Here is a 27,652-nt window from a genome sequence, read left to right as displayed (position 1 = left end):
CGAGTGTTGGTTTGGAGAGAGAAAACTGGAGAACCTGGAGAAAAACTCTCGGGGCAAGGACGAGAAACAACAGCAGACTCGACCCTCTTGTGACTTAGGATTCGAACCCAAGCCACATTGTTGGAAGGCGAGTGCTCTCAACACTGCGCCATCCGTGCTCCCATTTATTGCAAAATAAACTTTGTTTTTCACACAGCACGAAATCGCAAATTTACTCAACTTTCCTACAGGCATAGAGTTGCGTAAGGTTGGAGATTGAGCTTTACAGCGGTATTTTAAAGGTGCGTAAAGTTGCGAAAAGTAACACCGCCGTAAAGCTCCGTAAACCTACCGTAAAGCCACCGCCTTTTACGCGCTAGTATTTTAATTACCATAAAGGCCAGGCGTGTGCAATGTCATTCTTGAAGTACTCGGAGAGGGTACACAAAACTAAACTGGAGGCCTATCGTGACTGTGGCATCTAGTAACTGCGGAATATATGCAAGAAATGCAGTCAATGACGAACGAAAAAAAATCTCAGATTTGCTGACTTTGTATGTAATTTTCGTCACCCTGTAAAGGCTGCAAGTCGTTTGAAGTAGCTAGGTTTGGGCTCGTTGATTTTAAACTTGAGATATGCGTGCTATTTCTGCGTAAAGTTGTTGCTTGATGTCACCGTATCAGAGTTGTCATGTCATTGACATTGTTCTAAGAATAACTATGTCCCACCATTCTGTCTTGTTTTCAGTTGTGTCCAAGCAACCACTAGTGGATTACTACATCAAGATGAAGATCACCAATCTCTCTGGCAAAAAGATTCTCCTTATCCCTGGTGATAACGACCCAGCCAGTGGAATGCCGATCAATGCTAATGTTATTGCCATGATTACAAAAGACTGTCCGGTTGTGGAACCGAACGTTCCGGCTTTGCAGTTTGCTGTTGTTGATGCTGAGACGAGAAAACAATTTCTTTTGATAAATGGGACACAGATTAAGACACTGAGACCTGTGAAGAGCAAGAATGTGATACCAATCCATCTGGTCATTGGCAAGCCAGGTAACTTCTACTGCAAACTGTCATTCGCTTTACTTGCATGTTAGAGGAGCTAGTCACGGTTTGTACGTCTTGAAAATTTCGTCATTTGTAATCCGTGCCAGTCGTTTCCATCCTTAACCATTTTGTTCCTTTATGGTTTATTATTATCTCTTTGATGTTTTTCTATCATGGTAATCTATTATTTTTAGGATTCCTTCAATTTAAAGGTAATTTTGTAAGTGGCCAAACTGACTCAAAATACCGTGACTGAGCTGCTTTAACGTACACGTATTGTCCTTCAGCGCCCAATAGTTCAAACGCTGTATGATTAATGCTTAATTGAGAGTCAGTTTAGACGCATGTTCAAGTCACCTTGTGAATATTAGTAACTTAAGTCATAGTTAATTGACTATGCTTAAGTCAAAAGATCATCATAAGTATCGTTTGTTTCACAATGCAGTCATTTGAGATGTAGATCGCGACGTTTCGACTGCTAACATCTAGTGTTCATTGTAGCCCATTGAAGAGTAGCAGTATAGCAGTTGAAAGGTCGAAATGACTCCATTGCGGGCAAAAGGTGTCTTACCTCTATGAACAGCAATCTTTCACGGCAATGGTGACATTTCCTGGAGAAGCTTATATACGCTTTTTCGAAACCAAGCCGTGTGAGTCATTTTACATCGGTCGATTGCTGTGTGGCGGAGCATGTGTTTGTCATCGTAACCAAAAGAATCCAAACAAGATACCTAGACGATATCTTCCTAGTGAATTAACACAAAATAAAGTTGAGTCAAATCTAGAGTAATTGCTTAAAACACTCAACTTTGCTCATCGCGCACTCGCCTATTTGGCTTAGGCCACGTTTTTCAACACTTAGTCCTTTTTTGCTCCTTCTTTAAAACTTCATTTTAATGTTTTGACAGTTTCTAACCAGTGGTATTACCTCGTCCTCCGAATCTCGAATATGGCCGGGGATGACATTGTTATCAAGCCTTCAGATGGGGATCCTGTCGGCGGTTTTGTTGTCCGTAAAAACGTGATTGCTCTCATTACAAAGAAAGTCAAGTCGCCTCTGCCCTGCCGCTTTGAAGCAGTCTTGAAGACGAACGATAAGACCAAGTTCTACATTAACTATAAGCCGTCCATTGTGCTTAAACCCATCACCACCAAAAACGCTGCCATTACTCTTACGGTGACTAAGAATGGTAAGTAATGAATGACAGGGTGTACGTGTACCCCTCACCCCCCCCCCCTCACCCCCCCCCGAAAGAAAGGCACGCAAACACCACCACCACCAACAGTAACAACAACAACAACAACAACAACAACAACAACAACAACAGCAAAGCTTCATATCGTGATATTGATTGGCTAGAAGCAAGATAGGATTAAGAGAGAGTTACTCCCCCATTCAGGCCTTACTTCCAAGAGAATCCCTCTAAAGCTATTTTTAGATAACTTCAGATTTCGGATACATCAGGAGGGACTAAACATAGCCAATCCTGTGACGTAGGGACATCTCTCCGGGACCAATATTACTGGCACTAACTTAATGACCGAGTAAAGTCCTGCTTTCTTTGTGATTATAATATTTTTAAAGGTTAATCTTTACCCTTGCGGGTAATTCTCCAGGAGACTCAACGAAGGCATTTCACATTCCGTGGGTGGAGCAGATGAACTTGAACTAGGATTATAAATCTTCTGATCGCGGCTTACGACAACAACAACAACAACTTCATTTGTACCCAGCATTTAACATTTTAGTTAGGCTAATAATAATTTGCGAAAAAAAAAATAAAGAGAGTACTGGCTGCCACCACGAGGAGCTAGAAAAAAAGAGCAGCAATACGTAAGAGTATGAGCGATGCCTAAGCTAATTCCAGCTTTGATTGTGAAATATTACGATTTCGTAAAAGGGAATCGTGCAATGTGCATAAATGATTCATTTGAAGTCTTTTGCATTTGTAGCGGTGAATGTACCTTGTATCTTTGATGAAAGAAAACCTGTGACGAACCCCTCATGAAGTGTGTCGAGATACTCTTTGTCTAGTCACATAATCACTGCTGATATATAGCGAAATTCTTATGGAAGAATGGTTACTCCTTTCGTTCCTTCCTCAAAGTACATCAAGCGTCCTACCTCTATTAAAATTTATATGCTTTTCTTTTTCCTTGTATCAGCATCTCCAGTGGTTATCTTCTACCTCAGCATACGCTTCGCAAACTATGGAACCCAAAGCGTTTCAATCACTACAAGCGACAAGGAACCAGCTCAAGGTTTTACGATTAAGCCAAGAACCATCGTGCAGATAACCAAAAATGTCACAGACAGGAATGCGGTAACGTTCTGGGCCAAAGCAGCGGACCATGACTGTGTTCTGAACAATCAACCTAGCTTGATCATCATTCCTCAAGACAAACCGGGCGCCTTTCAAGTTGTCAACATTACTGATAAATGTACGCAAAAAAGGAGGTTACTCTAAGTCTCGACTTTACATTCATTTTTTGTCCTTAAAGATCCCTAAGTGTGTAGCAACACTTCAATATTATAAAAACCCGCTCGGAAAAACACTACCAGTTTGGTAGTAGAGAACTTCCCGAAATCTGGGTCTTAAGCCTCCCCCCGTCACCCCCAATCTCAGCTTTTGCCGACTCTTTCGTGGCATTTGAAAGAAAATTTAGTTCGGTGCATTGATAGGAACTGCATGCTCGTTTACTAGTCTATTTTCTTCACGCAGATTAACAACTAGTACTTGTGTTATAGTTGTAAGCCTTTTAATGGGAGCTGTGTGAAATTTGGTACATCACATTAGCAAGACATATTTTGAAGACTCGGATCTACCCATGATACTTAAGTGTATTTTTCCTTCTCCTAATGAAAACTAGGGATTGAACAGAACGTTTAGAAACTTTCGACAATACCCTTAAGACTAGGTTGCGGAAAGTGAAATGGGTCTTACGCAAAGTCAGTATTACAATTTCATATTGATCTTTTTTTGTGTTCTTTATTGTAGATGTTCCTCCAGTATTCCCGCCACCTTCTAATTTGTTTTCAATCCTTGTGCAAATCACAAACAACGCGGGATGTCAAGTGACTGTGATATCGAACGACGCCAAACCACTGAACGGTGAAAGGCTACTCCCTAACAGCATGCTAACTGTCAGTAAACTCACGTCACACATGAAGCCAGTCAAGTTCTTTGCTGTGGATTCTGCCACAGAGAAGCGGCTGCTGATAAATGGAAAGGAAAGCGTCAATGTGTCACCGAGCACGAAACAGATTATGATGCCTCTTGTCATATCAGGTAAATAATTGGAGCTAGAGCAATTTTCAATCGAATCTAATGTTATCACTGGAGGTAATCACTAAGGACACAGAAAATTCAATGAACCAGTCAAAACTTGAAGTAAATACATGTAACTGATAGGAACAAGTGCGCGAACGAGTCACAATTGGTTCTGGTTCCACCTCTGATTGGATGAAAACTTGGCGTTTTTTGTTTCACTTCTGATTGGATGAAAAAGTGGCGCGAGTAATTTTTTTCAAACCAATCGTGTAGCGTAGTGATGCAAAACCAATACTTTTCGATACTCAAGTGAAAACCATTCTAATAGCTGTTAAGTTATTGAGTGTACCAGTTGTAAGTTTTGGTAAACATAGCTTGCCTATTTTGTCACAACGATGGAGGGGTAAGACTGAGCTGTCTGTTTCATGTTTGATGAAGTTTCTCGGCTTTGTAGTTCACTGTTATCAGGAGTGCATCACTTGACCTTTTTTCCTCATTCCTCGGTGGACACAGTTAATCAATTGAGTCTTTTGACTGATTTTTGTTTTGTTTCCCAACAGATGGTGTTGGAGAAAAGCCAGGTAAATCTCGTTTTGCGTTGTACTTGAATTTCGTAGTGTCTGTTTTTGCTCGTAACGTTTTACAGTTATCATTAGCAAGCAGGAACAATTATCTAAACGGTCGTTTCATTGCCTTTATCCCAGTGATGCCACCACTGTCGCCCAGTCAGTACTGGTCATTCTTTGTGATATCAAATGGGTATATCCCTGGTAAGGCGGCTCTTAAGGTGAACGGCAACTCGCAGACAGTAGACGGTGGTCTGCTATTAGATGGCAGCTCTGGTTACCTTAGCTCTCATTTAAGTGGTCAGAATGCACTGGTCAATCCTGGCGAATTCCTGGACGGTTTTACATTCGGCTTGAAGCTGAAGTTGCCGGCAGCGGTGTTGCAGTATGATAACCCCAGGTACATCCTGGACACGGGAGAGAAGAGTGTCAATTCACCCGGAGTCTCGTTTTACTTGTTGAATAAGAAAATGGTTATGGAAATTGCAACATACGACACTCGTTGGAAGGTAAGTGTCTCTTTAGTCTCATATTTTGCTGCTATATAGTAAGAGAACACGAAGCCTAGATATGTTAGGTGCAACGTCACGGTTTGCACATCTTGAAAAGGTAAGCCTGAATTTTTCAAGTTTGTCGCTGGTAATCCGTGTCAATCTTCAACATCCTCAACCATCCTTGTTCCTTTGTGGTTTATTATGATCTCTTTGCTACTTTCTTATCTTAGTAAACTGTTATTTTCAGGTAGTTCCATTCACCGCCCAAACAACTCAAAATACCGTTACTGAGCTCCTTTAATTTTAACCCTTTTTGTTCCAAGTAAATTTGTTTTGTGGCAGTTGTGAAACATTTTGGTGGTGTATTCTCATTACCTACATTTATCTGCTCGGCGCTATGTTCACCATTTCTAATTATCGCTGTGTGACTGTTCAGGCTGAAACAGACGTAATCACGGACCAGTGGTTTTATCTTATCACAACATGGCGTATGAAAAGCGGTCTTAAAATGTACATCAATGGCGAGGAACAGGCACGGGACAAGGGAGGGGTGGGTGTGCAGAACATGAAAGACTGGAAGCAAAAGGAGAACTTCATCGTTGGACGTAACCTGGGAGGGAACGGAGAGTTCTTTACAAATTTCTACATCGCCTCCTTTGTGGTTTTCAACAATTTCTTGAAGGCACAAGGAGTGTATTCTGTGTACAAGTATTACAACAATGATGGTAAGATTTTCTTGTTATGGTTGCTGTAATATTCTTGCAATAAATTAGTATCGACGACTTTCCTTAATTACAATAAGCCTTGCGGACCTATATTTTGTTTCGCCAGGACATAACCATCTTTGGTATGTGGTACACCGTTAGCGCCAAAGTTTAAGGAGTTATAAGGAGTTAAGCTCTCTAAAGCAAAAACCGGGGAGAGAATCTGAGAGTTTTTGAAAAAAAAAAAAAAACCATCGTAAAAATCTTGTATAACGCTCAAAAAGTATGCAAAATAAAGTGTTCTGAAAACGTTTGGAAGTTTGTCCAACAAAAGAATCGTTCAGTAAAATCGCTGCCAGTTAGAGTCTAAACTTCCAGTTCTAGGGGTATGACTGCCTCCGGGTCTAGAGAAGGTTTGGAAATAATCTTGAATTTTCTACTCTTGAATGTGTATCAAGACAGGCCTTACGTCGTTCCTTACTTTGTGCCAGTGTCGTTAGTTCCCGATACAAACTTTGTTCAGTTCATCTAGTGATCTGTTTTTGTTCACAGTTTCGGTCCAACCAGCCAAACTGTATTACATCACCCTTCTCGTGAACAACACTGAACCAGAAGAGATTCTTTTGGCCGCAAGTGACAGTCAACCGGCCAGCGGCTTTATCTTGAAGGGTAAAACCTGTAACAGGATTGTGAAGAAGCTTAGGAGTCCTTCACCAATCAAGTTCCGTGTATGGGGTATATCAACTGATAAACCGTTCTTAGTGAATGATGAAAAAACCATCTCGATTGTGCCCAGTGATTTTGAGCAGGATATGACCGACGTCTCCATCAGAATGGTGAAGCCTGGGGGTGAGTTCATCATCTGATAATTTATCTCTTGCATTTTACACATTGCCGTTGCAAAACGGTAAAGCTAATTTAGTTATGTTATGTCAAGGCGACTCGAACTTCTTGCAAACTAAATTTCCAAAATCAAAATATCTCGTCAGCGAAATAATACGTAAATTTTACGACTTAAAACAAATAAATAAATAAATAAATAAATACAAATAAATAAAAATACGTAAAATAAATACGTAAATTCAGAATAACTAAAGACAAGGCACGAGCTGCGTGTCGCACGTTGTCATCCAAAGTTTGATCTATTACCTTTGGCGATTATACCAAGGACAGGCCTGGCTCAGCTTATACACGCACTTCAACGTCTCGTTTATTTGTCATTTTGGTTTCATGCGTTCCCTTTTTTCAGATGACATGTCACCTGCCCCGAGGTTCCACATGTCATTCAGGGTGGAGAATCAAGCTGGCGTCGCATTAAGGGTGCTCACAAGCGACAATGACCCCCCTGATGGCTTCAAACTGGAGCCAGAGGACACAAGTATCATCACCAAAGAGGTTAGCAACCCCAGTGATTTGTCCATTCGTGCAGTTGTACCGGGCGAAGAGAAGACGTTACTGGTTAATGGCCTGCAGAATCTCCTTATATCACCCAGTGTGGCGCCTGGAGATCCCTATGTAATGAAAATCACAGGCAAAGGAGGTGAGAGTTTCGTTCTTTGATTTCTCTTAACGGCGCTGAATAATTATTAAAGTGGCCGAGTAAAGGAAAATGACCTAAAATAATTGAAAACTGTAGTAAAACACTTAAATTCCCAGCTCATTTAGTAGAGGAAAAACATTAAACTATTTCAACTTAAGTGTTGTGATGTAGTCGCTTCAAAATTCAAAACAGCCTGTATTCGTGTTTGTTTGTTTGTTTGTTTGTTTGTTTGTTTGTTTGTTTGTTTGTTTGTTTGTTTGTTTGATTGTTGCCTGGTTGGTTTGTTTGGTTGGTTTTTCCATCTTTTTCAGCGTGTCTCGATGTGCTTAATTGAAATAACCGATTTCAAGGCGCAACTTACCGATAAATTCTCATTGTGATTACTGAATCGAACTAAATTCCACGTGTGGGAGGTGCATGACCAATATGAAACGACTTTGAGCAAGTAATACATTCTAACTTGTAATATTGCCTCGTTCCTACTTCGCACATTCAACAGATATTGTTATTCTTTCAGGAGAAGCAGCCCCAGATGGTGGTATTGTGGTAAATACTCCACCAGGTGAACATTTTTTTTTTCTTTTTGGGGTGCTTATTTTATGACTGATGATTTATGAGCGTCATGAAGTTGACTATGAGGGCTCTCACAAAGTTCGAACTTGTGAACGTTATCAGCTGTTAGGTCCATTTTACATGTAGTTGTAATAATTAAGTTATCTTCTGCCAAGTCGTGGTTTAACAATGGTCTAGCCTAGGCTTAGTTTGTTATCTGGCTGTTATCGTTTTCACAGTCCCAAGTATCTACTTCTGGAGGTTAAAGCACGTCACGCCACAAGGCTTCATGGAGGGTAACCCTGCTTTCAGAGTGCACGGAACCGTTCAGGCGAGTGACGGTGGTGTGGCATTTGACGGACAGACTGCGTTCCTGACCACTGACATGAGTGCTAATGACTGTGTGATGAACCCTGCTCTTTGCCCCAAGGGTCTTTCAATTGGTATGAATCTGAAGTTCGACCAGTCAGTGAAGGACTACAAGGAACCAAGATATCTGATTGACACGGGCGCTCAAAGCTCGCAGACTCGTGGTATTTCGATTTATGTTAAAGATGGGAAAGTCTTCTTTACTTTGGCGATTTCACAGAAGGTTTGGGAGGTAAGCATGAAACAATTTAAGTTTCTTATTTCCACGCACTGCAGTGATCTAGATCGTATCCTTAGTCGAACAAACTATTGGGACACGAGTATCGTGGACAATTTTTTCCCAACCCCTCCCCCTTCCCCAAGCAATGTTGGTTTTGCTATCTTTAAGACTACGCAGAGCACAGCACCTGCACAGCAATTGGGGGTGGGAAGGGGTTGGGGTATTGGGGTTATCGCTAGATGCGTTTCAAATAGAAGAAGTTGTTAAATATCAACAAATGTCGTTCCCTCAACTGCTTGTGTCGTCCACATTGAGGCTCGTAAACCTTTTCCTGGTACACATATACACCTGTTCTCAGCAACTGTGTGCTGCAATGTTAAATAAAATGTTTGTTTTTTTTGTTTGTTTGTTTGTTTGTTTGTTTGTTTGTTTGTTTGTTTAAAATATGCACCTACATGCATTTGTCAAGCTCGAGAAAGTTCAATCAAGTTAGCGGGAAGATGTTTCTACGTAAAGCGTATAGCTTTAAGCAAACAAATCGTTGGTTACTGAGCCACTGAAACAGTTCTTATTCTCATATTCGGACAGCTCAAGGAACCCATTCGGAATGCTCCTTTTTCATCGTGAACCTGTTTTCTAAGTAATTCCCAAGTTTTCGCCAATCGTATTTCTTTTGTTAGGTCTCAGCACCGTTAACATTTGACAACTGGTTCTACTTGACGGGAACATGGAGCGAAGTGGAAGGCTTGTCTTTGTACCAAAACGACATACTTCAGGCTTCAGATGCTCTAGGAAAACAGGTGGCGTCACGACCGATAAACGTCGCCCAAACAAACCTATGTATTGGCGGAAGAGTTCCGAATGTGTTTGGATCGGACTTTGCAAAGTTTTCCATCAAATCACTGGCTGTTTTTGACGAATTTATCCCAGCTGCTCACACCGGCAACGTAGCTTCCTTCTATAAAGACTATGATGGATCAGGTCAGTGATCAATTTAGTGATTCCTCTTACATTAACAATAACTACGAGAACGAGAAGTAATGAGAATAAATAAACTTGTCAACAAATGTTTTTTTTTTCTCTGAGTCAGCAGGTATTTTGTTCAGTAATTGAGCCGGCCTTCAAAACATATTGAAATTTTTGGAGGGTAAAAAAAGTGAAGGAAAGTAAAGCGAAAAGCAACGGTCATTTTCCGCTGAATCTAACTAATGGCCTGTCGTCTAGTAGAGGTGGTTAGAGTTTGATCGAGAGAAAGAATAACACTTTCTACGGTAACAAAGGCGCACACTAGACTTCACCCTGGAGAGTCTTTCAGAAACATTCTGTTGGGCTTTTTATATAAGCAAACAAAGTAGGATTGATAAACTTTCTTCACTTATGCAGAAAGCCCAGTAGCACCCTTATTGACTATGGAAAGACCCTGAGTATGTACATGTAAGTAACGGAGATATATACGTCACGTACAGCGGCACAGATCCCTAAACTGGAAAATATATCCGTAACCTCTGGGTATTAATTTTAAGGGAAAAGAAGTGGACGTAGAACGCGAATGAAATTTCGTTTTCATTAGCAAAATTTCGTCGAATTTTCGTAGAATACCTATTTCGAGAAATCCCATTTTTTACTGATCTTTTCCCCCTAATTTTCAGGAGCTGCCACCAAATTTTACATCGTCCTGGAAGTCACAAACTTGTCAAAAAAGAAGTTCACTCTGATGCCGTCCGATCATTATCCGTCGCAAGGTTTTACCATCACCCCCGGGATAGTAGCTAAGATCAAGAAAGCTGTGTCCAGGCCCTCAGCGGTTATCTTCAATGCGCAGGACGATAGTGAGGCACACGAAGCATTATATCTGAATGGCCTAGATGACATTTCTGTTACTCCCACCAAATCGCCGCTACAAAGTGTGAAAGTGACTATAACAAAAAAAGGTTAGTTTGCGATTGTGCGAATGCGTGGAATTTTTTCTATCCCGATGTTTTCTTCAAACATGTGTCTGGTTTACTTGATGTATGTTACAGTTGTGATACCAGGTGTGGTTAGCGCGGGAGATTGTGATGTTGTAGTTTTGGCATACTTTGCGCAATATTTCCAGTTTTGCTTATTAGTTCCGTGTTTCAAAAGGGAGTGGGAGAGACGACTGACGTTTGCTTTCGCAATCAAAACATTGAACTGTTCATTTTCCCTTTGACTTTTACGACGGCCTTAAGATAAATAGTTTGACGTTACGTAGCGGCACAATATTTATATTTATTCAAATTAATTTAAGTTTATTAAATGAAGTTCAAGTTAATCATTCAAATCTCATTTCTTTACAAATAACAGGTCAGTCGTTGTCGGAGCCTGTGATCCCGGTCGGTGAGTTTGAATGAGGTGTTTCCATATCTAAATTCTCACTACTTCAAGTTGAACATTTTGTGTGGGATATGCAAAATTTTGATCTTTATGGCAGCTACAGCCTTCATATATATGACATTTATTTTCCACTAAGTAATATTGTGTAGTTAATTGTATGAATGCGAGTGCAATGAAGGATTTACACTACGAGTGATTATTCAAAATTCCCTCAAAATGAATTGCACGACTGACGAGCCTTTAGGCGAGTGCAATTTGGAAGAATTTTCAAATATGAAGAATAAATCCTTAGTTTCTCGAGCTTTAATACGATTACTAATTTATTTTGACTGAGGAAATTGCGAACTAGCTCTGCGGCGCAAATTAAGAATTAACGATAAATTGGCCTACTCTCAGCCAATCAAAATGAAGTAAGTTTCTCAATCATACCACCCTTATTCTATTTAGTGATATATTCTCTTTTCCCATTAAAGATCAAACGATGGAGGAGTCAAGTGTTTCAGGTAAATATCAAATCCCTGTCCCATCCTACTCGTGGAATTTTAACGGTGAAAAGACTTGTTGACTTTGTTTCTTTCGAAATCATGCCAAGCTTTAAGTTTTACGTTAAACAGATGGTTTCTTTCAGAGCAAATAGGTGGTTATAAGTCCTTGTTAATCACATGATGAGCTGTTATACGTGTTTATTGACTCATAGTCAGGTACAGTTTGGAGTGAAAAGCGCGAGAAAAGCCGTGTTAGGCAAGTCTTTCCTCTGATTGGCTCATAGCGCGACACCTTCGCTCTTCATGATCGGCTAGATCATGTTTCGCGAGTTTCCTCACTGTCAGCAAATCCCAAGCAAGCGCTCAAAGATCTGAATTGTGATATCTGGTTCTCCTTTTGCAGCACCACCAGTCAATCCATCCCATTCGTGGATCCTCTCAGCAATGAACGACAAACTTGTCCCCGGTAACCCACCCTTGGTGATTCAGGGCAGTTTAGAAGCTGTCCAGGGAGGATCTCGTTTTGATGGTGCTAAGAGCTCCTTGAGCGGCGCGCTGCCCGGCACGGCTTGTGTATGTGATCCAGACATGTGTATTAGTGGCTTTGCTGTGGGTGTTAAACTCAAGTTTAGTGATGAGTCTTTGACGTATAATGCACCACAGTATGTCATTGATACTGGGGCTAGTGCAAACAACAAGGGTATCAGCGTCTTTCTGCAGCTGAACTCGCTCTATTTCAAGATCGTCACATCAAATGCGGTTTATCAGGTAAGGCTGTCTGGCCAAATAACACATTCCCAATATCAAAGGTTCCACACAGGCTTTTTCAATCCCGCATCTCGCCATTTTTTTTTTTGTTTGTTTGTTTGTTTTGTTTTGTTTTGTTTTGTTTTTTTTGCCTCAATTCCGCCATCTCACCGCAGTCAAAATGTTTATTTTTTCGATCCCACCAGGTTCAGTAGAGTCGCAGTTCATCGCGTAACGTCTGTAACATGCGATGTTCTGTTTTTCATCCCGCATCCCGTCGTCATTTTTGAAACTATCCCACATCCCGTCAGCCGAAATGAGTAAATCTCGTTTCGCCGAAATATTTTTATCCCCCCACCGCCCCATCCCGCCATTAAAAGCCCTGTCACCCTGTATCCCGCCTTCATGTTTACTCATCCCGCATTTCGCCAAACCTATGGTGGGCCCTTTATATCATATGTTGCACGTTTTATTTTGCCTGTCCTTAACTGTTTCGGCCACGTATTCCCATTACAGGTCTCCATTCCAGTTTACGCAAACAAGTGGTTCTACGTCATGGGCGACTTTAGCAGGAAGACTGGACTCCAGGTCTATTGTGATGGTGAGCTGGTTGACGGAGACGTCCTGGGGACGAACGGAAATCACGTGAAATCTGACAATCCCCAGAATTTCTTTGTGGGCAGCAGTGTCAATCAAGGAGCACACGCAAGGTTTCAGTTGGCTTCTATCTCCACTTTCAAGGGGGCACTGTCTCCGAAAACGATTTCCCACATCTACAGTTACTTCTGGAGACAAGGTAGGTAACGCTCGCATGACCTAGTTGCTATGCGATACGGAAACCACTTACTTTTGCTTCTAACTTTTTCCCGCCAAAAGTTGCCCCGGACGTCACAGCTAGCTATGAGACTGTTGTTTTCCGCCATAAGAGTATTTCACATTACGCTGGTCTTATTTTGAGCACAGTAATAGAATCGAGCTTTATGCTGGAATAACAGTGACAAGAACTGGTTGGAGGCTGGGTAGGCCGAGAAGAATTTGGACACCAGTCACGCAGTGCACATAGCACATACACATGAATTGGACTTCATTAGGCGAGAAGGGTTTGCTTATTCAACCCTTTGCTGCTGCATCACAGTGAGCGTTTTCGTTACCAGAAGCCTCATTCCGGGTAACCAAGGCAGAGCAATGGCAGCTTATATTGAGGTGTCGGTCATGCTTCAATAAAACAAGTGTTTTAATCTTGAAAGAGTAAATTTTAGTTTTTTATGTGAGCCTATGGAGTATAATAGTGACGCCTTTCGAGCATAATAGTGAGATTTTCTGAGCATCAAGCAGTAGCATAATAGTGAAAAATTTGAGCATAATGAGTAAAAAAACCCTACTCGTCATAAACTGCCGCGTACGTCATAGTTCCCACTTGTTTCTTGCCAATAATCCTTGTAACAAATTTCAAAACGGAGTTTTAAGGCTAAGGTAAGCAAAGAACCTTTTTGAAACGTCTTTTTGATTTGCTTTGTAGGATCTGAAGGAGAAGGTGAGAAATATTTCATGATCCTGAAAGTCATGAACAGCATCGGACAAGACGCTCTAGTATTCTCTAGCGATAATCAAGCACCTAACGGTATGCTGGTGAAAAAAGGCTCCTCTCTGACCATTGTGAAGACTACGGTTTCCAATCGGGCTGTTGACTTCATTGCCATGGATAGCACCACCAAAGCTAGGTTGTACCTCAACAACTTTGCTAAGTTTAAGGTGACACCAAGTCACTCACAAGAGCAAGTTATGGAAGTCACTCTTGCACCATCAGGTACGTGCTTACGTTACAGTAATCACGTAGCTCAGTTGGTAGAGCATCGCACCGGTATCGCGGAGGTCACGGGTTCGAATCCCGTTGAAGCCCTGATTTTTTTCAGGCTTCTTCTTTCCAGTTGCTTAAATTGGAAAATTTACTGCGATGATCATACTTCACTTTCAGTAATCACGTATGTTACAAGTGGTCACGCACTTTTGCGGTACTCTGTACACACTTATATCACGCTCAGTGTAGTGACACAGAAGTTAGCTTGCATCGTGACAAAATTGTAGTAAAACATCTTGCCATGCCAACAAACACAGTTTAAAAAGAAGGTCGTGACATTTTCGTCTTTTTTTTTAAATTTCTAATTCTGGTGCAAAACGTGTGCGTTACAAGAACGTCACACTATATTATTACAGATAGGCTCTTGTTCTTGCTACATTCTGAATATATTTTCATCTTTTTTTATTTTTTATTTATTTATTTATTATTTTTTTTATTAGGGGAAAACAACGATGACACGGCTGGACTTGCACCTTCTGCAGTCATTCCCGGTTTGTATTTTTATCTAGTTCTATTTCGGTTTGTCTTTAATGTGATTATATGTCACTTCTCATGGCATCGCTTACCATTGAAAATATTTTGGTTATGTAGCCAGTCCAGTGGCTCCATTTCACTCCTGGTCTTTCATCTTCAAAACACACAACAAGATCGTGGGATCGCCAGCTCTCAACCTGGTCGGCAACACGCTCATCAAAGACAGCGGCATGCTATTCGACGGTGCCAAGACATTCGCTGAAACATCTCTCTCAGTAAGCGACTGTTTACAGGACCCGGGTCAGTGCTTGAATGGGTTCTCCATGGGTACCAAGGTGAAACTCGATGAAGCTTGCATGTCGTACAAAGAGCCCAGGTACATTGTTGACAGCGGAGCGCGCAGTCTGACCACGCGTGGCGTGTCTGTGTACATAGTGAACGGTAACCTGTTCTTTGAATTGGCTACCGTCAAAAAGGCTTGGAAGGTATGTACATGATGATATAACATGTATTAAGTGCAGAAGAAAGAGTTTATAATAATACATTACTAGTTCAGTTTATGTGCTTTCAAAGGTGACTGGAAACGCCGAAACAATCCATACCACTGGTACAGATGTTAACCCTTGCGATAGAGTACTTACTACAAACCACAAACTCATTTTATTTCGTTTATTTCGGAGATCACTACTTTTGAATGAGGGGGAGGGGGGTAGTGGGGCGGGGGGGTGATTTGGTATAGGCATTATTTTTTAAAACATTTTCACGCACTAGGAATTAATTTCTCGAGACGTGTGTATGATGTGTGTGCATGATACTTTTTTTTTCTTTGTAACATGCTTTTCTCTGGCTCACTGAAAGTGCGTGGATTTTTTTTTTTCGTAAGTAGTAGTGAGCATGAATGTACCCTTGCAGGATATAAATATATTTATTTTCAAAATCACCCACCCCCACCCTCTCCAAAAGTCAAATGCAGCATCCCTAAGAGGAATCAATTCCATGTTCCTAGTGTTTTTTTGTTTTTGTTTTTGTTTTTTTTTTTTGTATAGATATTTATTATATGGCTAGCTCCGTGAGCGAGCAAGATGGATCAAATCCTGCACTGTGGTTTGCTACTTGAGTGGGCAATGGAGCTATCTTGCCCGCTCGGGACTACCCGCCGTGTCCCGCAAGAAAAATTTCCCCGAAAGCCATATAATAAATCCTTCATTGACCAAGCTTGTTCAGTTAAGATGGCTGGATATTGGCCTCCGTCTCGGTCCATAAACACGCGAAAAAAGAACTTGGTCAATATCCAGCCATCTTGACCTCACACTTGGTCAATAACCCATACGTATAATTCTGAAAATCTGGCTTTGTTCTGCAAACGATGAATACCACTGTCGATGCGCGCTCTGTAAAAGTATTTAGCAGTGCGTTTATGGTGCGTTTATGGTGCGTTAGTTTTACAGTGCGTTTAAATGCGTTTATGGCGTCTTTAGGTACAGACAAAAGTCTTCCCCGATGTTTGGTGCTATGCCAGTATAACATGGAGAAACGACCTCGGTCTCAAACTCTACCTGGATGGTAACGAAATTGCGTTGGATGACCAAGGAAAAGAGGTCGATGTTCAGCTGAACGCTAACAAGCCTAACCTGTGCTTTGGACGGGATGTTCAAGGGGCAGGGAATTTTGCCAAGTTTGCCATCGGATCGTTCGCTACGTTCAACACGTTTTTATCGCCATCGATCATGCGCAATGTGTACACTTTCTACTTTAGGAGTGGTAAGTGATGACTTTGGGGGTTTCTTAGTTGATTTTCAGATTTAGCTCTGGTGTTAATGCTAAATTACAGAAGGGCTTTCATTGCTTCGACCATTTCACCCTTTCTCCCTAACATGGTTATTTTCTGTTCATAATAAAAGCGTCTTATAATATGGTTTTAGGTTGTCAATCATATGTTCATTTGAGTACTCACTTGCACTCTTGCTCTTTAGGCATGTTTGATTCATCAGCTTCCAATACAATAAAATTGAGAGTGAAAAACACGTTTGACAAAGATGTGCAACTTATGGCAAGCGATAAACAGCCAGCCCAGGGTATTCAGGTAAGACGGTCTCCCCCACCCCCACCCCTCCTAAACAAGGACCAAGGGTGCCAAATTGCTCCAAGTATCTCTGTGGTATGGAAACTGAAGTGAAACGCCTGTTTTGTTATAGGACGTATACCAACGGCATTTGTTTTGTTTTGGTTTGCTTTGCTTTGCTTTGCTTTGCTTTGCTTTGCTTTGCTTTGCTTTGCTTTGCTTTGCTTTGCTTTGCTTTGCTTTGCTTTGCTTTGCTTTGCTTTGCTTTGCTTTGCTTTGCTTTGCTTTGCTTTGCTTTGCTTTGCTTTGCTTTGCTTTGCTTTGCTTTGTTTTGTTTTTGTTGTTGCTGTTGCTTTTTGTTGTTGTTGTTGTTTTGTTTTGTTTTGTTTTGTTTTGTTTTGTTTTGTTTTTAAGTATACATGTTTCCAAAGGCGTCTTAATATGTTCAATCAGATGAGATCAAATCACGTCAATTATTTTCGTTACGACTCTAAAACAGTTACGAAAGAACCCCGGGTCGATATCTGAGGCTGTAGACATGGACACTTAGTTAATACCTTTTTTTAATCGTGTAGATACTTAAAAAATACACCATGGAAGTCCGCAAAGATGTAGCTGTTGGCCAAGCAGTGACGTTTAGTGCCCAGGCTGCTTCTCAGAAACTACTGCTTAACAATCAAGATAAGCTGACTATTTCGCCGCAGCTGACGCGTAAAGGCTCGTTTGTGGTTGTCATCTCCAAGGAAAAGATTGATGGAGCAGGAGGTAATATCAGCGATCAGAATAAAATTTCTTTTTACAGTGTTAATACTTTGTCAAGCAGACAAGTGGTGAGAATTTAGGGAAATCATCGAATAAAGGATACTGTCTTGATCTTCCATCGAACTCTTGCAGTGAAGTGTTGGCCAGGAATGTTCGCTTTAAAACACTGTACCTAAGTTCTATAATTCTACCAAGAAATCAAGGTTAATTAAATTCAAGGGTCTTTTGACGCGAAAAGACGATTTTGTTCATTATTAACTCAGATTTATTTCTTCTTGCATTGATTGTGTTTTGTCTCAATTCAGAACCTTGTATGATACATTACATGTAGCTAGTTCACAGTCGCGATAGATCAGCGTAACTAGAACAAGACTTGAATGCATAAAAAACACTGTGCCCATGCAATATTTTGCAGCATGTACTACACAAGTTGAAGCCCTACTACTGTTAGACATAAATGTAACTACATAATGAACAAAACTTTTTCTTATGTATCTTGTTCCTCACACTTAAATACAACATATACATAATTCATATGGGTACTGCTTTGGCTTAGCTCTGTTTGCTGGGTAAGAAAACTCAACAGTCCCAAGTGGAATACATTAGCCACAGGTCTGGCCGTTTATTTTGATAGCAAACTAAAATTACAAACATACCGAAGTACTAGCTCAGCAAAGGATAGGGAGAAACCGCTAGCTAGTGTAGAAAATGGAGTGTGCCGGAGAGAGGGAAAATTCCCGTCACTTCCTGAGAATGCTGTGCAAAAGAGAAGGTGGACCACATTTAGCGATATCTATATTCCGGAGGACAGAAACTCCCCCAACCAAGCACTGGGTCTAGTTATGTCACAACCTACATAACATCATTTATTTTGGTAAAATAAATTCCCATTTTTTTCTTTCTTATGTCGTTGATGTTACCCAGGCGTTTGTCACTGATGAGAAGTTTTTCTTTCTTTTAGGTGGGTCCGCGACTGGAACTTATTACATCTCAGTGAAGATCATGAACAAGTCCGGCAAAAATATTGTTTTAATGCCGAGCGACAACAACCCTCCTCAGGGCTTCCCTGTCAAGAAGGGCTTCATGATGTCCTTCACCAAACCGACCAACGGTAACTCTCCTATAACTTTCAAGGTTGTGGATCCGGCGTCGAACCAGTTGATGAAAATAAATGGCAAAGATGATATTGTACTAACACCAAGTTTAACCAAAGGTGCACCTACAACCTGCGAGATTCTCGCTCCAGGAATGTCACAAGGTTTGTAGTTTGATCTAAGTTCACCTCCCAGTCCTGAGATAGAGCACTTATCTGTCGTGGCCGCCACAGATCAGGAAGAAGTCAGGCAATTTAGCAGAAGGGGGCACTGTAAAGTTGTTTGCAAAGTATGGGAAAGTCAGTTGGAGTGCAGATTTTTGGAGGTTTTGATAAAAGTGTTGCTCGTAAGAGTAAGTTTGAAAGTTTTTCAAAGAAGTACGAAGTATGGTAGGCTGGTATTTTCTTCCCCGATGTATCTCTCATATTGCTCCGCAGGCTTTGTTTGCCGGTTTTGTACAGTGAAAGGTTAACTGTGAGCGATTTTCCTGACGTTCAACTTATGTTTGACACTGAAGTCCAGAAATATTTCGAGCGTTGACAGCCCGTCAGATTTTATTGTTCCGTTTTCTTATCTCATAACGTATTACCCTCCCGCAGTGAAATGATGCGTGCATTGAATGTGTTTTTACTCTGTTAGGAGGACAGCAGTATTACATCACTGCTCGCTTCATGAACAAGGCAGGACAAGACGTGATAGTCAAGTCAAGTGACAACAACCCCGCTCAGGGCTGGAAGGTAAAGAAGGGCTTCATGATGGACATCACCAAAGGTACCACGTCTGCTCAGCCAGTCACGCTCGCAGCGACATCAACGGACGGCAAGACACCGCTGGCCGTCAATGGCACGACGGAAATGCATATAACACCACATGCTACCAAGGGGAACACGAAAGACGTGGTGGTTCTTGGAACACAACGTGAGTTGGTGATGGTGTACTTAGTTTGCGTTCTACGGTCTGCTCTCTTAGAGGAACTGATATATTTTCATTGCGTAAACTTGCTTCCACTTCTTATGGTCTTCACTCTTTTAAGTATTTTGCATGCAAAACTTGGAACTCTCCCTAAAAACATTTCAGACGCCTCATGGAAACACTCTTCTTTCAGGCCTGATCGCTGATCACTACACTAGGCTTTGAAAGTTATTTTTTAGATATATATATATATATATTAGACAAATATAAGAGTTAATAGTCAGGTAGTTCTTGTTGTTTTATATTTATAATTTTATTTTTCTCGAAGATATTAGCTTCTTAGCTACTCCGTACATTCAAGATAAAATAAGGTCATGTATTGTATTGTATACAATGTAGTTGAACTAGGACTCGGCAAAGAAACCAGAAGAATTTCTCTTGGCTTGAATTCGATTACTCAGTTTCTCAGTTAACAATCTAAAACTTTATCAGTCTCTTCTTAGTCCACTGAACGTGGACGCTAAAACTAGTCTGGAATCCGTATTGTTACCCATAAAGATTGTAGTCGAGCTTTCCTCTTTTAGTTTTAATGAAGTTATCAATCAATAAACACTTCAAATTAAGCGGTGTAGTTTTTTAGCAAGTTGACAGGTCCACTAATCAGGGAACTAACTTCAAATATTGTTAAAACTAAGAAATCTATTATTCGCTCTGCAGAGTTCCATTTCTCGTTACTTCATCACCTGATATTTGTTAAATCACTGCATTACTAATTCGATGCGCCCCGTTTCAGTTTCAAGCAAGAAAAAATCCCAAGTTCCCACTGCGAGGCAGCACATCGCTGAGAAGCCTTCACTGTATTACGTGACCCTAAAAGTCAGGAACCGCGCCGGCAAGAAGTCCATCATAGCGCCTAGTTACAAGGGGCTGAACGAGGGATTCCACATCAACAGTGGTGCCATTATGAAGATCACGCGAGAGTTCCAGAGCTCTGAGCCCCTGCTGCTGAGGGCCTTCGATCCCGATTCGCACTCCGCGCTGATGATTAACAATCGCAAGAGTATTATCGTAAAGCCCGCTAAGATTAAAGAAAAAGTTACTGATGTGGTGATATCTCCTTTGAGTAAGTGGAATATATTTTTGTGGCAAATTGATATAAAGTGAAGTGGTTTTTGGCATTCTTTGTGAGGAGATATGTTTTTTACACCCTACATTACAAAATGGGCAGGAAAGAGGAGAAGGCCTAGTGTTAATCTCCGTTAAAAGTTTGAAATTGTTTAACAAGACGTTAGCCACCTTACTTCAACATTTAACGCAGTGTATTTACAAATTGTATGGTTGTCTGCATCTTGAAGTGGCTCTGAGACGACTGAAAATGCGTCGCGGATTTAGGCTCTTCTAGTCAGCCGTTTTCAACCCTAGAATCAACCGGTTTCCTCGTTCAATATTCGTGTTTGGTTGCTGGGCGCTGGGCGCTGGGCGCTGGGCGCTGGGCGCTGGGCGCTGGGCGCTGGGCGCTGGGCGCTGGGCGCTGGGCGCTGAAAAACGGGGGAAGGGAACAAGATGATGAGTCCGGAGTTAGCGTGGGTGGCAAATCTTAGCGGCATTTCCGCGAAAACTCATTAGTCTAACCGATTTCTTTTGTTCTTTATTATAAGATGGGCCCTCAGGACCTGAAGAGCGTTACATCACATTGCTGTTACACAACAAGGTCGGCCGTGAGATAAGAGTTCAACCGTCGAGAGGCCGCAAAGGAGGGTATGTTGTTCCAAAAAATGGTTTCTTGAAGGTGTCCATGATATTCCCCAAGAGCGGGCCTCTCTCTCAGCCCGTCACATTTGACGCTGAGGATCTCGAGACTGAAAACGCCCTGGAGATTAATGGTGAAGTCAAAAAGATTTCAATTACTCCTGGAGAATTTCAAGATGAAGTGTTAAACATGACCATTACTGCCCCTGGTGAGTCGAAGACGAGTTTGGTTTCGTTTCTTCTTTGTTTTGTTCTTGTCTTGTTGTTTGTTTTGCATTGTTTGCGTCTTTGGCTTGGTGCTAAAGGTTTGTATGGAGAATTCTATTTTGAATCGGCGGCCTTAATAAGCCATTTCCGAATTACCTTAAGCTTCTTCAGTTCTCAAAGCGAGTCTTGGCGTCCTTCCTGCACCAGGCCTTGCTTTAATAGAGAGGCTTAAGGCAACTCGCAAATGGGCTATTCATGGCAAGTGACTTCTAAGTTATGAACCGCTTGAATCTTGCCAGCCCCTTTCAGCCCATTACCCAGCTGTCTACAGGCTTCAATCCACTAAGCTTCTACCAAAAAATCCAAGGCTACTATTATGCAAAATTGTTTTCATATCATCTCTAAGGGATATTTTTGACAATTTTCCTTTCAAGCTTTATAAACTCTTACCCTGCTTCCTCCACAGCCCCTAAAATCAAGCCAGTACACTCCTGGTCTATGATATTAGCAAAAGACAGCCGGCTCTCTGGCCTGCAACCTGCGTCAGCCGACAAACTCTCAGAAAATAGCATCATATTCCACGCAAGGCATCCACACTCCACGCAGGAAATCCCTGGGAACCCTGATCTGAGAACACACGGAGAAATGACAATAATAGAAGGAGGTTTAGCATTTGATGGACAGGAGTCGCATGCTCTGGCCCAAATCGCTTCGGACGACTGTGTGGTAAACACAGAGAAGTGCACGAATGGGCTTTCATTTGGTGCAAAGCTCAAGTTTGACAAGGCGGATGAGTCTGACGGGCCGCGATATATTGTGGACACCGGTGCTCACAACCCACGCATGCGCGGGTTTACCTTATTCAAGCAGAAAGGCAAATTATTTGCGGTAGTTAGAAGTGCGGATAGGGAATGGACGGTAAGTTTTGGGGGGATAATAGAGAACCTCTGAGCTCGTAATCTAACTGTTAAGTCAGTGTTAGGGTCAGGTAGTAGCTCTCGCAAGATCTCACATGAATGGCTTGAAACCCTTCGCGAGAGCAATAAAACAAACAACGGAAACAATGCACCTAGCCCCAAAACAACTACAGCTGCTCTACTATGACGACAAATAGAATTAGAAGCTTATGAGGGCTGCTACTCTTCCACGATGTTATTGCAAACGCCATTTTGCGCTATTTGACGCAACTTGACAGATCGTAACGTAATGTAACATGGCGTAACTTGCAGATCCTAACCTGGCACACTTAGTAGCGTTCCGCCATTGATTATTCTTTAGGGATCAAGTCACGCTCCGAGACAGCGTTTAGCGCAATAAAAATGTTATGACTACATGCATCAAGGAAAGAAGTTCCGCAAAGAAGCCACGAGACTGCGATAAGTAAAAGCTGCGGTTTACATCATGTAATCAATAACATCTCGTCCTGTGATACGTTCTGTTTCCATTAAAAGGTCGAAAGCAGTGCCAGTGCACTTTTGAATGACTGGGTGTACGTCATGGTTACTTGGAGTAAACACGATGGAATGAAAATGTTCTACAACTCGCAGCTACGAGTTCATAATACCACAGGGGAACCAGTCCCTATGACCACTGTAGCCCCGTACAAGGACGACTTTGTGATCGGTCGAGAGGTGGGAAATAACGGTCCGTTTCACCCTGCCAAAGTTGATATTGCGTCTTTCACGACCTTCGCGGGACGTTTGTCACAAGATGACGTCAACGCGGCCTATATCTTCTTCTGGAGTGGATGTAAGTTTTGAAAAGTGGCAACGATAATTAGATACCATAAAATTTCGCAAGGAAAATAAGCCTGGTCGACAGTAACCCCCCGGATATTGACCGCCAACAATCCCCTTCTATGTTTAGATTTATCTCGAACGAGCGAACGAACGATATAATTTCTTCCGTTTACAAAGCCTCTTATTGCAGACCCTGCACTGCCTTTTGTATCTTTATGGTTTCTCTTTGGGACTAGGTATGTTCCTTTGGCCACTGTTGAGCTTCTATTGTGTTTCGTATCGTTAGGAGGGAGTTTTATCATGTGTTTTTATTCCTATTTGCACGCTGAGAGGTCAAATGCCAGCACTCTTTCAAATATAAGCCCAGCCGTTTTGTTTTGATGCAACCAGATAATCTCAAACTCGGTCCAACATTTTTGTTGCTAACCTTCCGCGCATTTCCTCCGCAGTGTCTGCTAAAATCTATTACGCTTCTTTGTGCGTCACAAACGAAGTGGGCCGAACAATTGTTCTCAAGCCTGACAAGGGTAATCCCCAGGGGTTTGAGATCGTGCCTGACTCGACCCTGGAGGTGACATTGATGTCCATGTCAACTGATGGTGCGCCAATCAAACCGGTTTACTTCATCGCTGAAGACAAAGAAACTTTCACACATCTGAAGATCAACGATTTTGACAAACCTTTTCCTGTGACGCCCAGAGATGGAAGGAAACCTTGTAAAACGCTCATCGTAACCGTGGCTCGTAAGTGTGTGTTTGTGTTAAGCGGTTCGTTTAAGGTTTGCGTGAAATGTTTGCGTGAAAAGTTGAAAGGATTTTTGACGACTCTAACTTGAATTTGATTTCTAATTTTTAAAAAATCTCTCGGCAAAAGTTAGGAAATTTTATTTCAGGTTTTGATAATGGACGTCGTAGATAATGACCCTCGTATTATGGAAAGTGGAATTTGAACTGATTTTGAAAAAAAATAATAAATAATGATAATAATAATAATAATAATAATAATAATAATAATGATGATAATAATAATAATAATAATAATAATAAGCCAAGCGAAAGCGTAAATTGTTAACTTTCCGTGAGTGTCATTGGAGTCAGGTTGTGTATTGTCCCTTGATAATGGAGCTTGGAATTTGTGTTATTCATGGTGGTAGCCATGATAAAACTACCACGGTAACACAAACACTATTTTCCATTTTGTTTTCCTTTACGCACAGCACCGAAGTTACGTTACAAGAAAATGTGGCCACTGCGCAAGGTGGAAAACGGTCGCCTTGTCGGAGACGATCCCGTCCCTGAGGCCCACGGGGCTATAGTTCCCTTGGAGGGAGGGCTGCTGTTAAACGGCAATGACTCCTGGCTGGACATGGGAAACTTTGAAGGTCAGTGAAGTGACTTCAACATACATCGGATCCAGTGGATAAGATTTCTTTCCGTTATAGCGATTGGAAACGTTAGTTATAAACCAAGAAAATAAAAACACGGGACAAAGCAGTAGCTCGTTTATTACAATTGTAGCAGTAGTAAATAGAACAAAAATATCGATAAATTCTGGTTTTTGTAGCATGAAGCAATTAGGAATGTGACGAATCCTTAAGTTTATGTCCTGGTTCATCGCAGCTTTCTTTTGCCAGTTATGTGCCTAGGATTAGAGAGGTAGTTTGGATGCCTTAGTCATGATAATAAAAAAGAAAACAACCCTCATCGCCAAATGATTCTTGGCTTTCTTCGTCATAGTTATGCAACCCTTTTGTCCCTTTCATTGCAGGCGAATGTTTGAGCAATCCTGACAAGTGTACGGCTGGTCTCACATTCGGCATCAGGTTCAAACTGGACGATGCAGCTAAGAACTACAAGGACGAGCCTCATTACATTGTGGACAGCGGTGGCTCTAGTAAGGAGTCACGCGGTTTCACGCTTTTCGTGAAGGACGGCAAGTTATACGCGGTAGTTTCCGTCCCTGATGAAGTATGGCGGGTAGGTTGAACCTCAAACTTGATTCAATATTTCTCTATGTTCGTTTCTATAAAATTATCTGAATGTTATTTTTTGAGAATTTTCTGTTCAATTTCTGTTTGTTTTGCAGGTTGAATCAGATTTCTCGTTCAATGTATGGCAGTATGTGATGGTAACCTGGGCACGAGATAACGGTCTGGCGTTGTATATAAACGGTACAGAGATCACCCGTGCGCTGGGGTACATGCCTCAAGAAGGTGATCACGACAAAGATACATATACAAGGCTTGTTGTGGGACGTAATGCGGCAGGGACGCCGTACGGTTACACCAGGATGGTCGCTTCGTCTCTAGAGTTCTTTGATGCGGAAGTTCCGGCGGAAAGCGCCAAGGATGTATTTTTGTACTTCTCCAGCAATGGTGAGGTTCTGTGTATTTTCTTTCTTCAAGTTTGCGAGCTTCAAACTTTTAAAAAAAAAAACTATGAATGAATGATAAACGAACGAACGAGCGAACGAACAACCGAATGCTCCGTTTTGTGATTAGACTGAGCTATAAATCATAAACAGAATTTGCCTCTGAGTATGGTTCTTTACTGATCAGGATTACTCAATATAACAGCACAAAGAACTCGAGAAAACTGAAGTTGCCGGAAATAATTATGAATGTTGTAGTCTGTTTGTCATGGCATAAAGCCACCTGTAAGCATCGCCATCAAGTACATAACAGTTTTTTTCTTTTTATTAGTTGAATCCTCCTCCTCAACTCGTTTCGTCAAAGTTCGCTTTGACAACAAAGCTGGTGCGCAAGTGAAAGTGATACCCAGCAAAGGACAGAACAAGAACGAGGGATACACTGTGCAGCCTCACATGACGTTAGACTTGAATTTTGAAGAGAAAGGACAGCAAAATGACATTCCCATTGATTTTAAAGTCGAGAATCCGTGGACGCCTGGGGACAAGCTTCTCGTGAATGGTCAACAGGGTCCTGTTACAGTGGTACCCAGTCCTAACAAGGATGACATCAAGCTCGTCACGATAGCAGCAGCTTGTAAGTACTTCAAAAGTGTACTGTCGTCTTTAGCAACCGAAGACCACCTTGATTTGGTTTAACCAGTCTACAGCTAATCACCGAAGGCAAGGGTGACCTTCTTAAAATCCCTTACCGAGTCAACTAATAAAGTGATATTTTTGATATAATAATTCTTATCGTTCTTTTGTGTGTTTCAGTCCGTTGTCTTCAGCCTGAGGGATTGTTTAAAGATCCCACCGACATCACTCGCTACATTCACTGTGAGAAGGGCGAACCACACACCATGGTATGTCCAGACGACATGACCTGGGACGACACAAGGAAGTCATGCTTTGGTCAAGGTAATTACCAGAAACAAGAGACCGACTGTGCTTTTGTGTCTTAAACCTTAATGGCAGGCAGTGGTTAATTTTGACCTGCCTGATTATCACAGTAAAAAAGTTTCATTTTATACCGTATGCTCACATCATATGCATTATTTGGAAATTTCATATTGATTCTCAAGACAGTGTTTGACAACATATCCAAACACCTCGAAGGTCGTCAAAAATACTCCGCTACACGTTGTATTTTGAACTCTTCTCGGTGCTTGGATATCATGTTGTCAAACACGGTCTTTCGTTCTTTATATGTATGACATAAAATCCGCCGTTTGCGTGCTCGGCTAATTAGGCGACATCTGACAATGTTTCAGTATTATCAACGTTTCAGTTAGTAAGGTTTATTCACGCCCTGAGAACTTGCAACGGTGATGTTTCAAGTGTTAGTTCTTTTCGCTGTAGATGATATTAAGAACTTCAAATTGGTGACCAATTAAGTGTTTCGATTCCCATTGACGTATAAAGCGATTAGAAACTAACCCACAACTAAGTCTATTTTTGGTTTTCAGCAGGTCGAGAGTCCACGCTCAACGAGTCAGTGTACTACTTTTACGTCAAATTCACAAACAACGCTGGAAAAGATGCCGAGATCGTGATCCCAGGAACAAAGAAGACAAACGCGATTCCCTCTGGCAAATCTCTCTCGCTGAAGTTCTCCAGGTTCAAGATGGAGCCGGCGGACTTTGTCGCTCTTTCCAAACCGTTCAAGGAACCACTGTTCCTGAATGACTTGCCGGTGATGAACATTAAACCTGATTTGGACGTTGACAAGGTTGTGCCTGTCACCATCACAAATCCACGTAAGTTTTGTGTTAGAGCTGACACTGAAGAAAATATGCCACAATACGTGACGTATTACAGTAGAAGCTCCACTAACGGCCACCTCCCGACAACGGTCACTTTTTTTCGTGCCGGCGGATTTTAGCCTCTCTACAACAGCCACCTCTCCACTACAACGGCAAAGGCCAACAAAGCGCGTCCCAAACTACCAAAGTAACTTTTCCACAACGGCCAATGAAGAACAGTGTATACAAAACCCCATGTTATATTGTAAAGGGTCAGGATACTTGATCCGTTCTGCGCGTCCTTGGTCTT

General features: G+C 41.6%; 1 protein-coding gene across 1 annotated transcript in view; it reads left to right on the top strand.

Moving 5' to 3' along the window:
* Positions 1–27,652, top strand: part of LOC110054891 (uncharacterized) — a 67,047-nt gene that overhangs the window by 25,428 nt on the left and 13,967 nt on the right. Inside the window, exons 33-68 of the mRNA XM_089298807.1 lie at positions 728–1,036; positions 1,939–2,220; positions 3,197–3,472; positions 4,030–4,320; positions 4,863–4,883; positions 5,007–5,377; positions 5,799–6,087; positions 6,619–6,915; positions 7,316–7,606; positions 8,124–8,168; positions 8,398–8,759; positions 9,428–9,728; positions 10,397–10,678; positions 11,073–11,105; positions 11,576–11,605; positions 11,991–12,355; positions 12,851–13,130; positions 13,854–14,141; positions 14,633–14,683; positions 14,784–15,151; positions 16,145–16,427; positions 16,640–16,749; positions 17,304–17,493; positions 18,452–18,748; positions 19,224–19,502; positions 20,290–20,619; positions 21,155–21,454; positions 21,919–22,370; positions 22,904–23,201; positions 23,641–23,934; positions 24,408–24,572; positions 24,959–25,167; positions 25,277–25,565; positions 25,893–26,195; positions 26,375–26,518; positions 27,070–27,357. Coding sequence (XP_089154933.1) covers positions 728–1,036; positions 1,939–2,220; positions 3,197–3,472; positions 4,030–4,320; positions 4,863–4,883; positions 5,007–5,377; positions 5,799–6,087; positions 6,619–6,915; positions 7,316–7,606; positions 8,124–8,168; positions 8,398–8,759; positions 9,428–9,728; positions 10,397–10,678; positions 11,073–11,105; positions 11,576–11,605; positions 11,991–12,355; positions 12,851–13,130; positions 13,854–14,141; positions 14,633–14,683; positions 14,784–15,151; positions 16,145–16,427; positions 16,640–16,749; positions 17,304–17,493; positions 18,452–18,748; positions 19,224–19,502; positions 20,290–20,619; positions 21,155–21,454; positions 21,919–22,370; positions 22,904–23,201; positions 23,641–23,934; positions 24,408–24,572; positions 24,959–25,167; positions 25,277–25,565; positions 25,893–26,195; positions 26,375–26,518; positions 27,070–27,357 — 9,063 coding nt within the window. The remainder of the gene's footprint in view (positions 1–727; positions 1,037–1,938; positions 2,221–3,196; positions 3,473–4,029; positions 4,321–4,862; positions 4,884–5,006; positions 5,378–5,798; positions 6,088–6,618; positions 6,916–7,315; positions 7,607–8,123; positions 8,169–8,397; positions 8,760–9,427; positions 9,729–10,396; positions 10,679–11,072; positions 11,106–11,575; positions 11,606–11,990; positions 12,356–12,850; positions 13,131–13,853; positions 14,142–14,632; positions 14,684–14,783; positions 15,152–16,144; positions 16,428–16,639; positions 16,750–17,303; positions 17,494–18,451; positions 18,749–19,223; positions 19,503–20,289; positions 20,620–21,154; positions 21,455–21,918; positions 22,371–22,903; positions 23,202–23,640; positions 23,935–24,407; positions 24,573–24,958; positions 25,168–25,276; positions 25,566–25,892; positions 26,196–26,374; positions 26,519–27,069; positions 27,358–27,652) is intronic.

This window comes from Orbicella faveolata, unplaced genomic scaffold, assembly GCF_042242905.1.
Source record: "Orbicella faveolata isolate gen_17 unplaced genomic scaffold, um_ofav_v1 contig_3, whole genome shotgun sequence".
NCBI lineage: Eukaryota > Metazoa > Cnidaria > Anthozoa > Scleractinia > Merulinidae > Orbicella > Orbicella faveolata.
Note: the sequence above shows the minus strand (reverse complement) of the source record. Positions and strands in the feature narration are given on the sequence as shown.